This window comes from Podarcis bocagei (genome assembly GCF_964188305.1).
Source record: "Podarcis bocagei genome assembly, chromosome: 16".
Taxonomy (NCBI): Eukaryota; Metazoa; Chordata; class Lepidosauria; order Squamata; family Lacertidae; genus Podarcis; species Podarcis bocagei.
The window spans coordinates 32,579,391-32,595,610 of record NC_138142.1 but is presented as its reverse complement, the minus strand read 5'-3'; the positions used below and the strand labels follow the sequence as shown (position 1 = coordinate 32,595,610).

Below are 16,220 nucleotides of genomic sequence, written 5' to 3'. Positions count from 1 at the left end.
CCTTTACCCTAGCTCTTAAGTTTCCCTGCAGGGACCTTGGAGCTTCCGCACACCCCATGATCATCTGATATGTGCCAGACATTAATGACATGTAACCATGGACTAGAGCCTGGCTTGGGAACCTCAGGCAACAGTGCGGCCCTCCAGGCCTCTCTGTCTGGTCCCTGGGACTCTCTCCCCAGGCCACACTCCTCAGTGGCCCTGCTTTGCACTGCAGATATTTTTTCTGGCTGGCATGTGGCCTGCAGCTCTGATCATCATCTTCTTCCTTCCCTGCACTGCACGAATGTAAAATTAACATTCGTTGCTCCGCCCCTTTTTGCATCTGATCTGGCCCTCCACTGGCATCTGGTCCTCAGAGGGTTACCTAGGAGGAAATGGTGTCCTAGTGCTGAAAATGCCTCCCCACCCCTGCCTTGTTGTTGGCATCCATCTGTCCAGAGAGACAATGGAGTGTGCCTCCAGGGGTGAATTCAAACTGCTGTGTTAGCAACTTAGAACTGACCTCCCTGGGGCACAAGCCTGGACAGGGTGTATGGAGGTCCTGGGCTACCCAGAAGACAAGACCCTCCTCTTGGCCTCTCTGGTGTGGTCCAAAGGAAAGCAGAGCAATACACTTGGCTGCAGGAGTTGCTGGAGGGAGGCATACAAGGCGTCATCCCACCGTTTTAGAGGCTCCACTCGGGATTTCTGTAGGGTTTCCTCCTTAGCCTTTTCTTCTCCCAAAGATATCCTGCAAGGCAGCGGAGAATAAGGATCAGAGTTTTCCTTCTCCTAGATGGGCTACCTTCCCAGGTGGACAAGCCCCACCTTCCCCTCACTTCCCTCTGCAGCACATGCAGAAACCACCTTATTGACCGTCGGACCCACTATTGGTATCACCTGCTCAATCCTCCGGAGCCTGTCTTTACCTGCAGGGGAAGTCCCTAGCTCACCCGAGGGTTTGAGACCCATCCAGCTTTGGTGCCCTGCATAGCAGTCTCCCCTGTCACTTGCAAACCCAGAATAAACGACGCAGAGGAAGACAAACAATTCAAATTTGGTCTTTCTCAAGGCAGGGGGCGGTGCTCAGCCCAACTACTTTCGTCCCTGACCACTCTGGTTTTTCTCAACTCAGATGGTGAGCATTGTGGACCCGCACATCAAAGTGGACAGTGCTTATCGGATCCACAATGAGATTCGCTCCCGGGACTTTTATGTCAAGACGAAGGACGGCAGTGACTACGAGGGCTGGTGTTGGCCAGGTGAGGAAAGTGAATTCGGTTGATGAGGCAGGAGACTTGTTTTGCTGTGCTCCTGGCGTTTGGGGCCAGCACCGACTGGCAGTCATGTGGGTCGGCCCTCTTGAGTGGCAAACTCTTGAGTGCCGTGAAAGGGCAGAGGATTCTCAGCTTTCATTATACATTATAGCAGCCACCAGAATTTCCCATGGGAAAAGCTGCAAAGATGATAGGAAATCAAATAAAGTAGGTTTACTTAAGGAAGCTGAGGGAACAACTAAATATTGTAAAATGAACAGCTATGCTTAGAGACAAAGAAAGATTTAGAGAAGCTATAAATGGTTGGAGTCTAGTAACACAATATTTAAAGAAACCTAAAACTAGCAATCTCAGGAGAAGGAATACATCACAAGTGGCCCTCCTGATGTTGCTGAACTACAACTCCCATCATCCCTCACAGTTTGCCACACTGGCTGGGGCTGATGGGAGCTGGATCCAAAACCTTCTACAGGGCAGGCACCACATTGACTACCCCTGGAATAGATTGTATGCATTTTTTAATATAACTTACACACACATACACACACACACACCGAAATGTGGGTGGATTATGGCCAATATTTAATTTTGTAAATACAGTGGTACCTTGGTACTCGAACGGCTTGGCTCCTGAACAAATTCGGCTCCCGAACGCCACAAACCAAGAAGTAAGTGTTCCGGTTTGCGAACGTTTTTCGGAAGCCAAACTTCCAACGCGGCTTCCACTTTAGTGCAGGAAGCTCCTGCAGCCAATCAGAAGCCGCGCCTTGGTTTTTGAATGGTTTCGGGAGTCGAACCGACTCCCAGAATGGATTAAGTACGAGAACCAAGGTGCCACTGTAACTGACTATTCAGTGGCAATTTTAATATATATATTTATACTATATAATATTTAAGCTGTTAAGTAAATCTTAGGAGAAAGCAAACCACTCAGAAATATGCATACATCTACCAACGGTTCTATAACAACAATTTTACCGATTTGTGTTTCTTAATATATTGCACTATATTATTTGTTTATAGCGCACAATACATACTGTTTATCATTAATTTTATATACTGCTTGACTATAGAAAACCTCAATGAAAGCGGTTTACAGAAAAGAGTAAAGCAGCAAGATTCGTAGTAGAAACAAAACATTTTTAAAAACCAGCAATAAACTAAAAAATAATCATTTTATTCTGCTTTTAAAATAAAAAAAGAACTATCATGTGTTGAATATTTGTTAAACCAAAGCGGCAGGGTCTGGCCTAACGCTTTGCCTCCTTTTGCCCAGGCTCAGCAGGCTACCCAGATTTCACCAACCCAGAGATGCGTGCCTGGTGGTCCAGCATGTTTGGCTACGACCACTATGAGGTAGGCAAGTGGTTTATCTCTTTAGCCAGGGCCTTTTCAACTCTGGCTCCGGCCTGGTGGAACGCTCTGCCTCATGAGACCAGGGCCCTGCAGGATCTGATTTCTTTCCACAGGGCCTGTAAGACAGAATTGTTCTGCCTGGCCTTTGGCTTGGAGCCAATTTGATTCCCTCCCCCTCTTTCTTTTTCCTTTTCCTTTCTCCTCCTGCGATGAGGTTTCAATACGTTAATGCTGTATTTTAATTTTGTTTTTATGTTGTTGTCATTCCATTTGTTTTTCTTATTGCTTGTTAGCTGCCCTGAGCCCGGCCTTGGCTGGGGAGGGCGGGGTATAAATAAAAATTATTATTATTATTATTATTATTATTATTATTATTAAGCAGGCTTCTCTTCAGTTTTGGGGCAGATAGCCCTTCTTGGGCCCTCCCCGTCAATTGGCTTTCCCTCTCCTTCGGCTTCAGGGCTCCATGGAAAACCTCTACACCTGGAACGACATGAACGAGCCCTCCGTCTTCAACGGCCCCGAAGTGACAATGCACAAGGATGCCGTGCACCAAGGGGGCTGGGAGCACCGTGACATTCACAACCTGTATGCATTCTATGTGGTGAGCGCTGCCTTCCTTTCCTACTCCCCCTTTCTGGGTCAAGAAAAGCTGAAGTCCACGACATGACCGGTCTGTTTACGAATGAAACAGCTTTTGCCAGCTTGCTCCCCTCCAGGGTGGCTGGGGTTGATGGGAATTGTAGTCCAAAGCATCTGGAGGGAACCGGGTTGGTGAAGGCTGGTTTGGAACATCTCTCTCGTCTGGTCTTCCAAGGAACTCAAGTGGGCTGGGAAGTAGATCAGGATCTACAGGAAAGATCGCTGGAGGCTTGCGGACGTATTTCTTATTCCCATGGCCAGTGGTCAGGGTTGATGGGAATTGAAGTCTACCAGGCAGAGAGCCTTCTCGGTAGTGGCGCCCGCCCTGTAGAATGCCCTCCCATCAGGTGTGAATAAAGATCTATCTGACTTTTAGAAGACATCTGATGGCAGCCCTGTTTAGGGAAGCTTTTAACATTTGATGAATCACTGTATTTTAATATTCTGCTGGAAGCCACCCAGAGTGGCTGGGGAAACCCAGCCAGATGGGCGGAGTATAAATAAATAATAATAATAATAATTATTATTATTATTATTATTATTATTATTATTAGGGTGGGTAGGGGGTAGCACAGGCTTCTCATCCCTGGATCAGTGTGGCGTAGTGATTACAGTGTCAGACTAGGACCTGGGAGACCTCTTAATCCCCACTCAGCTGTGAAGCTCTTGGGCAACCTTGGGCCAGACACTGTCTCTCAGCCTGACCTACCTCAGAGGGTGTTGTGAAGACAAAATGGGGAGGAGAACTATGGATGACACCTTGAGCTCCTAGGAGGATAGGTGGGATAGTGAATGAATGAGGTCACCTAGTATGCTTTGTGGCTGAGGGAGAGTCAATCCTAGGTCTCTCTGGTCTAAGTTCTAACTGCTAGAGCACATTTGAGGAAACTAAGCAGGCATGAATCTGATCAGTACTCTGGATGGGAGACAGGCAAATCATAACTTCTAAAATTTAAGAGTTGGATAAATTATAACCCATTAGGTTGTTGCATTCCCCACACAGATTGGTGTAATTCCTCTTCTACATAAAAATGATGGATTACAGTTCTGCACACTTTTGTTAGTCATGAGGAGAGGCAAGGCGGTGAGCCAGACTTCTCAGATTTCAACAGCCCCGTGCAGGAATCCAAGCATGTATAGCCATGAGGGCTAGAAGCTTGCTTTGGATGGATGGTGGCTAACAGATTGAGGTTGAATCCTGACAAGACAGAAGTACTGTTCTTGGGGGACAGGAGGCGGGCAGGTGTGGAGGATTCCCTGGTCCTGAATGGGGTAACTGTGCCCCTGAAGGACCAGGTGCGCAGCCTGGGAGTCATTTTGGACTCACAGCTGTCCATGGAGGCATAGGTCAATTCTGTATCCAGGGCAGCTGTCTACCAACTCCAGCTGGTACGCAGGCTGAGACCCTACCTGCCCGCGGACTGTCTCGCCAGAGTGGTGCATGCTCTGGTTATCTCCCGCTTGGACTACTGCAATGCACTCTACGTGGGGCTACTTTTGAAGGTGACCCGGAAACTAATCCAGAACGTGGCAGCTAGACTGGTGACTGGGAGCGGCCGCCGAGACCACATAACACCGGTCTTAAAAGACCTACATTGGCTCCCAGTACGTTTCCGAGCACAATTAAAAGTGTTGGTGCTGACCTTTAAAGCCCTAAACGGCTGCGGTCCTGTATACCTGAAGGAGCGTCTCCACCCCCATTGTTCAGCCCAGACACTGAGGTCCAGCGCCGAGGGCCTTCTGGCGGTTCCCTCCCTGCGAGAAGCCAAGTTACAGGGAACCAGGCAGAGGGCCTTCTCGGTAGTGGTGCCCTCCCTGTGGAACGCCCTCCCACCAGATGTCAAGGAGAACAATTACCAGACTTTTAGAAGACATCTGAAGGCAGCCCCTGTTCAGGGAAGCTTTTAATGTTTGATGTATTAGAGTATTTTAATTTTTTTTTTGGAAGCCGCCCAGAGTGGCTGGGGAAGCCCAGCCAGATGGGCGGGGTACAAATAATAAATAAATTATTTATTTATTAAAGCCACAAAGCAGAATTCTGCACCTAGAACCACATTCTGCACTTGGTCCTGCATTCCATCAGAATCTTTATATATATATATGTGTGTGTGTGTGTACCATATTCTGTTTGATGAGGGAGGCATGGGCTGCAAGGTTTCTGGGCTTGGTTTTGGGTGTTAAGTTTGATCACGGTTTGAAGTGTCCCCATAACCACTTCTTTTTTCCCCCACTGCCGGCAGCAAATGGCAACAGCGGAGGGGCAGGTGAAACGGTCGGGAGGCTTGGAGCGTCCGTTTGTGTTGACTCGCGGCTTCTTTGCGGGCTCACAACGCTACGGTTAGTGGTGCATGAGGTGGGAGGAGGGAAGAGCCATTGCTTAGTGACAGGGCACCTGCTTTGCATGCAGAAGGTCCCAGGTTCGGTCCCCCGTGGCGTCTCCAGGTTGGGCTGGGAAAGACTCCCCACCTGAAACCTTGGAGAGCTGCTTCCAGCCATTGGAGACTGTCCTGAGCTACCTGGACTGACGGACTCGCCCTGTACAATATGGCTTGCTGTGCAGCAGACCTGCAGGAAGGAAGGCGGGATATATTTGACAAATAAATAAGACAGAGAATCAGAGAACTGTAGAGTTGGAAGGGACCTTGAGGGTCAACTGGTACAACCTCCTCTAATGCAGAAATATTTTGCTTGAACTCACGACCCAGCTGTCAAGGTAGTTTAAAGAACATGGCACAACATTAAAATAAAAAAGAACCAGTCTGCCATGTAAACTCTGCTGCAGGTAAAGGTAAAGGGACCCCTGACCATTAGGTCCAGTCATGGCCGACTCTGGGGTTGCGGTGCTCATCTCGCTTTATTGGCCGAGGGAGCCAGCGTACAGCTTCCGGGTCATGTGGCCAGCATGACTAAGCCGCTTCGGGCGAACCAGAGCAGCGCACGGAAACGCCGTTTACCTTCCCGCCGGAGTGGTACCTATTTATCTACTTGCACTTTGACGTGCTTTGGAACTGCTAGGTTGGCAGGAGCCGGGACCGAGCAACAGGAGCTCACCCCGTCGCGGGGATTCGAACCGCCGATCTTCTGATCAGCAAGTCCTAGGCTCTGTGGTTTAACCCACAGCGCCACCCACGTCCCAGCTGTCAAGGTAGTTTAAAGAACATGGCACAACATTAAAATAAAAAAGAACCAGTGTGCCATGTAAACTCTGCTGCAGAGGTTATACCAATTCAGTAAAGACTATTAAGCTGAAAGCTCCTTAAGGAGCCTGGGGTGTGTGTGGAGGGGCAGGCATGCAGACTGTAGGCAGGCTTCCAAGGCAGAGCTGAGGACACCTTTGACCTTCCAAATGTCGTTGGTCCCCAACTCCCATCAGCCCCTGCCAGTATGGCCTGCGGTGAGGGGTGATGCGAGTCCAGCAGGTTAGGGTCACAGGTTAGCCTCTTGTGTGCTAAAGGCTGTCATCAAGGAGTCGACAAAGCAGGCCTTCCTGGGGAGGGAGTTTCAGAGCCTAGGTGAGGCCACAGGAAAGTGGCAGGTTAAGAGATGATCTGTGCACAGGTTGTTCACTATTGCACCTTCTTGTTGTCTCCCTCTGTAGGGGCTGTGTGGACAGGTGACAACGCAGCGGAGTGGGACCACTTAAAGATCTCCATCCCCATGTGTCTAAGCCTGGCTCTTGTGGGCATCTCTTTCTGCGGAGGTAAACCCTGCCGGGTTCAGATAACCCGTGTTGAAGAAGTTGGTCCGTGGCTTAGTCATTGTTAATATGGCTTCTGAATGCTCTAGACATTTGGCCTACTTACCATGTAACACTAAACTGTGGTTTAATTCTTCATGGATGAGCCTCCATAAGTCTGCAGGAAGCATCAGACTCCTTCACGCCCCCATCTCCTCCCCCTACACGGCGAGGAAGAAGACATACACCGAGTTAGAATCTCAGCTTGGTGTTGCATACAAACCGGGAGTCATGCTTTACAGGAAACAATGGTTAGTAGCTGAACAAGCCAAATGGTTTGCTGGAAACCGCGACCTGAAAATTGTACAAGCTACTAAGCTGAGCTTCATTAGAAGTGAAACTGAATTCAGCAGAAGTCATCTTTCCAGCTGCACGGGGGGGGGGGTCACACGAGCCCAACATTTGGTTCGCTGTCATGGGAGGCTCATCCATGCGCTTTAATGTTACTTGTGGACACAACCATTTCTTGAGATTCTTAAGACCAGGGGTGGGGAGCCTCGGCTGAATTCAGCCCTCACGATTCTCCCCAGGCCACACCCCTTACTTTGCTTTGCATCCTGCTTGAGTTTTTGCTTTGGTCAGATGTGTCCAACTTGTGATAGGCTTCCAAGTTCCCCATCTCTGCCTTAACCATCCTGGCTCTTGTTGGCTTGTTAGAAGCAGAGTGCTGGACTACTTTGACCCTTGGTTCCAGCTGAACTGAGCTGCTCTTGGATTCTTAAAGGATACTAAAAGTCTCGATCTTTCTCCTGCCTTCCCTCCTCCAGCCGACGTGGGTGGCTTCTTCAAAAACCCCGAGCCGGAGCTGCTGGTGCGCTGGTACCAAGCGGGAGCCTACCAGCCCTTCTTCCGAGCGCATGCCCACATGGACACCACCCGCCGGGAGCCCTGGCTCTTTGGCGAAGAGAACAAGGCCCTGATCCGGGACGCTGTTCGCCAGCGCTATGCCCTCCTGCCCTTTTGGTACACCCTCTTCTACCACAGCTACCGTACTGGCCAGCCTGTCATGAGGTGAGCGAAATGGTGTGAGGGGGGTCTCTCCATTTTAGGAAAGGGTGACTTCAGCTACCTGCACGTAGACTGGCTATTTAGGTAGGTGGTCCAGTCTCAGCAGAGGTGCTGTTACACAAAGCAGGGGCAGCAACCCTGAAAGCCCTGCTCCAGGTTACTAGCTGTGGAACAGTTGCTCCACCTCCAGAGACCTCTGCCTGAAAGGAATGAGAGCTTTGAGCAATGGAAAGCTGAAAGCAGACCTCAGAAACGGCATGAAATCTAAACTGGGTGATGCCTGAAGCCCTAGATTCTTTTTCAGATTTCTAGCCAGCTGCAAACCAGGGCTTATCCGTTCACACATTGCACCAAACCAGTAGTTACGTTTCCTCAAGCCTGGCTTGGTGTGTGAAATCAACTGCTATGGCAGATGGTGCTTTCCCTACTGCTGTGTCTCTACTGCTATCACAACTCCGTTTTCCCCCTCCACAGACCTCTTTGGGTGGAATATCCCCAGGACGCTACAACATATGCCATTGATGACCAGTATCTGCTTGGTGAGTGTGGTGAATCCCAGGGTTGATTTTGCTTCACTTCCTGTTCTCTGGCAAGAATCTTTACATTTTAACGTCCAACAGCCATTTTGGTTCTTGAGCATTTCAACTGAGAAGTTAGGGGCACACTTCCTTGAGTTATCTTTTCTGTGATCACCAGGTTCTATACGTTTTTGTACCATGGGGATATTTGCAGGCTCTGCAAAGTTTTCTATATCCTAGCTGCTGCCAGCAGCCATCTTACCTATTCTTGAGATTATAAGCATTGACTTTTTCCAAGTTTTCACAATTGTTACAATTGTGTTAATATATATATATATATAAATATAGTAAAGGCCAGCAGCTCAAAAAGGGGATTAGACAAAATATTGGAGGATAAGGCTGTCAGTGGCTCTATTTTGCCTGTAGTATCATAAGCAGAATACCAGTTGCTGTTTTGCTCAGGTCCTGTTTTGGGCTTCTCTTTGGCATCTGGTGGGCCACTGTGGGAACAGAATAATGGACTAGATGGTCCTTTGATCTGATCCAACAGGTCTCCTCTAATGTTCCTAATTCAGAGGCAGATTACAAGAGGAGCAGTTAATGCAAGTTTCTAGATCTCTTACATAAATTGTGAAAAACCAATAAAAAATTCATTTAAAAAAGTTTCTAGATCTCATGCACTTAATCTGTTTTCTTCCCTTTGCAGGCGATGCCTTGCTGGTTCACCCAGTCACGGCACAGGGGGCCCGAGGCGTGCAGGTCTACTTGCCTGGCAAAGGAGAGGTAAGTGAGGCTGGCAGAGCGGAAATGAGGCATGATGGGGTGGGAGAAGGAGAGTTGGCGCTCCTTTGTCAGAGTGTGTAGCATAGAGAGTGAGCAACTCTGGCAGTTCCTTGGCGTTACCTGTGTCCAGTGCTAAGGAAATGAAGGCTGCGATACCCAGAGGGAGAAAGAGGAGACAGAGAAGGGGTGGCAAAGGGAGAGAGAAAGTAAAGGGGATGGCAGAGAGACAGACATAGGCAGAAGGGGTGGTCTTGCCCACTTTAGGCTCTAGACCTATCTACTTCTGGCATGGGGTCCCACATATTGACTATGAGGGGCTGCAGCCCCCAACAGAAGAAAGAACAAGATCGGCCAGCCCTGTTTTAAATTAACCCTGACGCTCCCCAGCACTCCCAGGATTCTGTTTGGCGTTTGGAGTGACAAGTCCTGTGGATGTCCATAGTCCTCTCTAACCATAGCTGTCAACCGTCCCTTATTTGGCGGGAAACTCCCTTATCCCAGCGCCGTGTCCCGCTGCTGTCCCTTATTGATGATGTCCCTTAAATTTCCCGGGTTTCAAAGGAAGCAGCTCCTCTCCCTCCCTCCCTGCCGGCCAGGGAGGAGGGAGGCTCCAACTGTGTTCTTGGCTGCGTTGCTCACCCAATAAGGAGTCTAAGAACGACTGGGGGGTGGAGCTTGCATGCCTTGTGCTGATCAAATTGGCAGCGTTGCCTGGGAACTCGCCTTTGCTCAGCGTTCCCAGCGGAGAGGTAACGATGGTTTTCCTTGCTGCATCCCCTTTGTTGGGTTGCTGCGCTGTGGGAACCACCGCTTGAGGCTTCGTTTGGCTGCTGGCTGGGCTTTCTGCCTTTGGCTTGGAGGGGCTCAGAAGTCGAACATACCTGTGCCTGGAAAATCCCTTATTTTGGCTGCTGATCCCTTATTTTCGAGGCTGCTGGTCCCTTATTTTCAAATCTGTAGGTTGACAGCTATGTCTCTAACATGCCTTTTTCCACTATGCAGGTTTGGTATGATGTCCACACTCACCAGAAACTTCATGCGCCCCAAACCCATTATTTAGCAGTCACCATGAGCAGCGTAAGTCGAAAGGGGGGAGAAGGTTGATGAGGGGGCAGTTCCTGGAGGGAGAAACAGAACCAAGACAGGGCATGGAAGCCTTGCTTACCTGGCCACTGGAGGCTTTTGTCTCTCACCCACCCCCCTTGGAACCACCACTTAGGATTGTATATTTGAATTCCATTCATGAATCTCTTTTTACGAAACCTCTCGAAGCCATAAGCAATAGTGGGTTGCCACAAGCTGTGTTGTGTAGACTCACTAAAATGAATGGACCTCAGTGAGTTTCCTCTGAGTGGGACTAGCATTGGCTTGCAACTCAGCAACGCCAATATTTTTTTTTTAAAAAAACACCAGTTTTATATACAGTCGTACCTTGGAAGTTGAATGGAATTCGTTCCGGAAGTCCGTTCGACTTCCAAAACATTCAGAAACCAAAGCACGGCTTCTGATTGGCTACAGGAGCTTCCTGCAGGAAGCCGCAGAAGCCCCGTCGGACATTTGGGTTCCAAGAACATTTGCAAACTGAAAGACTCACTTCCGGGTTTGAAGTGTTGTAAAAAAAGCACCAAAAAGACAATAAAGACATTTCTATACCACCTTCTTTCAAAAGACCACAGAGTGGTTTACAATATAGTAACATGGCATAATATCACTATGCTGCAAAAAAGTAAACCAGGTGGATAGCAATCGGTAGTACAGTACATAATAATTCCTAATACACAATACTGTACTTGTTTATACAGAATAGTATAGAATATATCATGAACAATGCAGAACAGTGTCAACACAGTAGCAAACTCTACAACGTAACCCCCTGATCCTCAACGCTTCTCTGCAGATTCCTGTGTACCAGCGTGGTGGCAGCATCGTGGCTCGGAAGGAGCGGGTCCGGCGATCTTCGGACTGCATGTACAATGACCCTTACACCCTCTACGTGGCCTTGGGCCCCCAGGTGAGGTGGGAAGGAGCAAAGAGGGACAGGGCTGTGGGAGAGATGCTCTACAACAGGCTTTCCCAAACTTGGATCTGCAGTTGTTTGTGGACTACAACTCCCATCATCCCTATCTAGCACGTCCTTGTGCATTTCTGCCTAGCTGGGATGCATCCTTGAATTCTCATTTTCCTGGAAGGAGGAAGGGAGCAGTGTGTGTAGGGAACTAGTCTACAGTGCTATACTTTACCATCTTTGCCTCTGGCTCCACCCACCACTGGTATGTGGCGCCCAGAAGGGAACGGGGCTCCTCAGGCTGCAGAGGTTTAAAGGTATAGGTAAAGGGACCCCTGACCGTTAGGTCCAGTCGTGGACGACTCTGGGGTTGCGGCGCTCATCTCGCTTTATTGGCCGAGGGAGCCGGCGTACAGTTTCCAGATCATGTGGCCGGCATGACTAAGCCGCTTCTGGTGAACCAGAGCAGCGCACGAAAAGGCCGCTTACCTTCCCACTGGAGCGGTACCTATTTATCTACTTGCACCTATTTATCTAGGTGCTTTCGAACTGCTAGGTTGGCAGGAGCAGGGACCAAGCAATGGGAGCTCACCCCATCGCGGGGATTCGAACCGCCGACCTTCTGATTGGCAAGTCCTAGGCTCTGTAGTTTAACCCACAGCACCACCCGCGTCCCCTGCAGAGGTTTACCCATCACTTAAATCCATTCCACACAACTGCCCTGATGGGGAGAGAATGAAAAATCGGGGAGAGTGGTAGCAGCAATGAAGAGGAAGAGGCTGCACAGAGAGTGTCTTGACCATGGTAGCTCCACTCTCTCCCAGAACCCACCTGGTGCAGGATTTAACTAGCAGGACCTTCTCACTTTCTGTGTCAACACCCCCCCCCCTTTTTACAGGGCACAGCGCAAGGAGAGCTTTTCGTTGACGACGGGCACACATTCAACTTTGAGACAAAGGGGCAGTACCTCCATCGCCGCTTCAGTTTCTCCGGCAACACGTTGACGGCAAGGTACTGGGACTCCCTCCTCTTTCCCACAAAATCCCCACCCCAGACCATCTATCCTGCCTGGTTGGCGCTGGTACTTATTTTATGCCTGTCCCGTTTCCGGCCAAATTTTCTTTAAAATACTTGTAAATCCCAATAGATCTTTACGTCCTACTCACGAGTAGTTGATTTCAAATCCCAATTTCAGGAAGGAATTGGCGCTCTCTGACCATGGCGACGCGGCTTCGCTCCACGGGCTGGGTGACGACTCTCAGCACCGCACCGCACACCTGCTGCCGCTCCGGAGCCTTTAAAAAGGCTCTTTTGCGGTTTTGGGGGGGCGCAAAGGTGCCCGCCGAGTCTCCTTGTTCACAGGCTTCCGCGCCTGTGATTTTTATGGGTCCCCGCTTCGCCGTAGCGGTCAGACCCGAACTCGCGGAGCAGACTCCCTCCGGAGCTCGGAGGGAAATCCGCCATTAGTCGATGGCGCCGACCGGAAGTGGTGCTGGTACTTCTGACTGAGGTGGTCGTCCTGTGATTGCACTTCAGACTGCAGGTGGGGCAGTTGCAGAATTAAAGGCTCCTCTCCCCACTCACGGAAAGTTAACGTGCCAGGGAAGAGCAGTTCTGCCCAGCCCTGACATGCTAGGTTTCTACAGGCAAGGATTTTTTTTCTGTAACTGGTGGCCATTCAACACCTCCACCTAAAGTTTGGAACAGTACAGCCCAGACATCAAGGGTCTGACCACCTTTGTAATACAAAGACCAGAATTGCCTATTTTAATGTAGTTTCAGAATTATTTAATTGATGCTTCTGGGACGGTTATTTGCTGATGCTGTTTTTGATAATGTTTTATGTGCGGCGGTTGTTTTAGCATTTTAATGTCATCATTTTGTTATTCAGCTGTGTAAATCTTATATTGCTTTATTGTAACCTGCCTTGCTTTATTGTAAGTTGGGTGAAAATGTTATGTTTTGGGGGTGGGATTTAGGTGCCATCTTCGTTCCCTTTTTCAGTGGAGTTTGAGACTACAGTATCACTTCCCTGCCCTCTAACCCCGCTTTCCCTACCTTTGTTTTCTCCTGTCCTCCAGCTCTGCAGACCCGAAGGGCAGCTTTGAAACTCCGGCTTGGATTGAACGGGTGGTGATCCTGGGAGCCGGGAAGCCAGCAGCAGTGTTCCTCAAACAGAACGGTGAGTGGTTGGAAAGGTCCTGGGCTCCATCCACTGGCATCTCCATGGTTTTTTTGGAGGACGGTAGCTGAGTGGAAAAGCACATGTTTAACATGGAGAAGGCCCAGGCTCGGTCCTGGGTGCCTCCAGTTATAGAAGGAAGTAGGAATCCAGGTGATGAGGGAAGGCTCCCCTCTGCCTTAGGAACCTGGGCAGGATTTCAGTAAGCTGAAATACGATCATCTGAGCTGGGTCATCGTGGGGCTTTCTTAGGCGGAAAAGGAGGGGGCCAACATCTGCTGGGAGAAGTTGTTGTGGCAGGCAGTGAATACCCCCCAACAGCAAAAAAAATAATGCTTCCCCCTGCTATCCATAAAACTCGGGCAACAGTTTCCTATGAACTGAACTGTGGTGTTTTGTCTGTGTGCACTGTGAGAATTTTGGGAATGGGAAAAGCGGCGTATTAATTTTAATCTAATCTACGGAGCACTTTCAGCTAAGATTTACAGCAATGGGGGAATCTTTGGCCCTCCAGATGTTGCTGGACTACAACTCCCAGAATCCCTGCTCATTGGCCCTGTTGGCTGAGGCTGATGGGAGCTGTAGTTCAGCAACACCTGGAGGGTCACAGGTTCCCCATCCTTGAGCTAAACCCGACTTCAAACTGTTCTCTATTGGGAAAGGACGGTACTTCTTTTCCTCAGCTGTGCTCACCTCATCTCTCTTTCTCTCTCTCCCCCAATCCTAAAAGATGTTGCAGAATCTCGCCTGGATTTCGCACACGAAGCTGAAACGTCCGTCTTAACCATCCGGAAACCTGCAGTCAACATTGGGGCAGACTGGAGCATTTCCCTGCGATAATGCCACGAGCTGGGCGGGAGGGCGGGCGGGCAGAGGGGTACAGGTGGACAAGAGGGCTAAGGAAACACTCAAGCAGTGTTGGGGAGTTCTGGGGTGCCTCCCCTTTCACGGTCATGTGGGAAGGGAAAGCTAGGTGCTCCCCACCCTGCAGGGGCTCACGTCCAAGATCCTGTACCACTCAGGCATGTCTCGGGAGGGGGAGGGGGCGACGATCGCTTCCACCCCTTCCCCTCCAATCCTGGCTTGGACTCTGTCTTTCCCCCTGCGTGTGGTTCCATAGATTAACTTTAGCAATATTTGCTGTAGAATGAAGAATCTCTGGGTTGGAGTTGGTTGAGACTCTCGTTTCCCCTCTGCCGGGGGTGGTGGCCAAGAACGATCTCTTCCCTTCCCACGCCACCCCACTCCCTGGAGTTGCAATGTTGGGACCAACCATTTTGAGGGGCTGGGCCTTTCCAGAGGGGAGGGAGAATTGATTTGGTCTCCTCCGTTTCCCATCCATCTCCACTTCCCTCTTCATCTCTCTCCTTCCCAACCAATTCCTGGCTCCAGTTACTGACCACAAAACGAGTGACCTTGGCAGGGGTTGCCTTTTAACCTTTTCCCTGCCAACAGGTGAATGTATGGAGAACTCCCTCTTTCGTTGTTCCCTGCCCCACTCGCCACAAACAACAGGGCAACATGCACAGCTAGCTCACTTGTGGGGAACCTTTGGCCCTTGAGACATTGCTGAACTACAGCTCCCATCATCCCTGGTCATTGGTCATGCTATGGCTGATGGGAGTTGTAGTTCAGCAGCATCAGGTTCCCCCACACCTGAACCAGATCGTGGCCATTCTCTTCCCACGCTCTCTTTTACCCACCAGTCCCAATACTTTCTTATTTCTCCCCCCCCCAAACCCCCTTAGTACTGTGAGTGAGAAGGGATTTCTATTTCTTTCCGGAGTGGGGATGGGGGTTATCTTGGTGTCAGTGAATCACTGGCGCTTCTATTTATATAATTTCTTGGGGGAGGGTAGATGAGACAGATCATGTGAAGGGAAAGGGGAGGCATGCTGCGGTTTGGTTAGAAAACCAGGCCCTGGGTTATGAGAGCAAGCCAAAGCGAATGTGGAGCGGGGGGGGGGGGTTGTCCTGCGCAGAAATCTGGAAAGGAAAAAACAAGAGTGGCAGGTGGGTGGGGAAAGAAGCTGCTAAGAAATCAGACCCCTTTCCTGCCAGAAAGTGAGGAGAGGGGCCCATCCTCCTTGGGGTGGAGTAGGACGGGCAGGATTTTTTCTTTTTTACTCTTCTCGCTATGCCTTCCATCTCTCCCGCTCCTGCTTCCAGCTATCACTGCTCCTGCCCCCTCTCAGGCTAGGCTGCCTGGCTTGCGTTTGGCCTTGGCCATCTTGTGTGTGTACGTGGATTAACATTCCTGGTCCTGGCTGGTTCTCCCTCGTGCATTTGCAGGCAAAAGGCCCAGAGCGAGTCTTTTTTCTTTTCTTTTTTAAAAAATGGTCAAAATCCCTTCTTTAACACACACACACACACACACACACACACACACACACACGTCCTCTCCTCCCATGCTTTCTTGATTGTGATTTCATCTGCAGGTATAAAGCTTTCACTGACTGGGTGTTTTGATAAAAGATGGACAATAAAAAAAAACATTAAAAATAAGCATTTTTGGTTTTTTTCTTCTTTTGATAGCTGCCATAGATTACACATGACAATGTCAGAGGCGCCTGTTTTGCTGCATGGATGCATAGTGTATTCAAGTCAGGAGTTCATGAGAGCAAAGAGAAACCTCATAATAGTAGCACATATAAAACTTTTAAAAAAGGAATACAGTGGTACCTCGGGTTAAGTACTTAATTCGTTCCGGAGGTCTGTTCTTAACCTGAAA

General features: G+C 49.5%; 1 protein-coding gene across 2 annotated transcripts in view; it reads left to right on the top strand.

Annotated features, from left to right (window-relative positions):
• Positions 1–15,816, top strand: part of GANAB (glucosidase II alpha subunit) — a 39,278-nt gene extending 23,462 nt beyond the window's left edge. For both annotated transcript variants that reach the window (XM_081173280.1, XM_081173279.1), the window contains 13 exons: positions 1,118–1,244; positions 2,536–2,615; positions 3,076–3,219; positions 5,498–5,594; positions 6,856–6,957; positions 7,761–8,004; positions 8,476–8,540; positions 9,226–9,302; positions 10,305–10,379; positions 11,200–11,313; positions 12,206–12,318; positions 13,389–13,489; positions 14,220–15,816. In XM_081173280.1, coding sequence (XP_081029406.1) covers positions 1,118–1,244; positions 2,536–2,615; positions 3,076–3,219; positions 5,498–5,594; positions 6,856–6,957; positions 7,761–8,004; positions 8,476–8,540; positions 9,226–9,302; positions 10,305–10,379; positions 11,200–11,313; positions 12,206–12,318; positions 13,389–13,489; positions 14,220–14,329 — 1,449 coding nt within the window. In that variant the 3' untranslated portion in view covers positions 14,330–15,816. The remainder of the gene's footprint in view (positions 1–1,117; positions 1,245–2,535; positions 2,616–3,075; positions 3,220–5,497; positions 5,595–6,855; positions 6,958–7,760; positions 8,005–8,475; positions 8,541–9,225; positions 9,303–10,304; positions 10,380–11,199; positions 11,314–12,205; positions 12,319–13,388; positions 13,490–14,219) is intronic.
• The last annotated feature ends 404 nt before the right edge of the window (positions 15,817–16,220 follow it).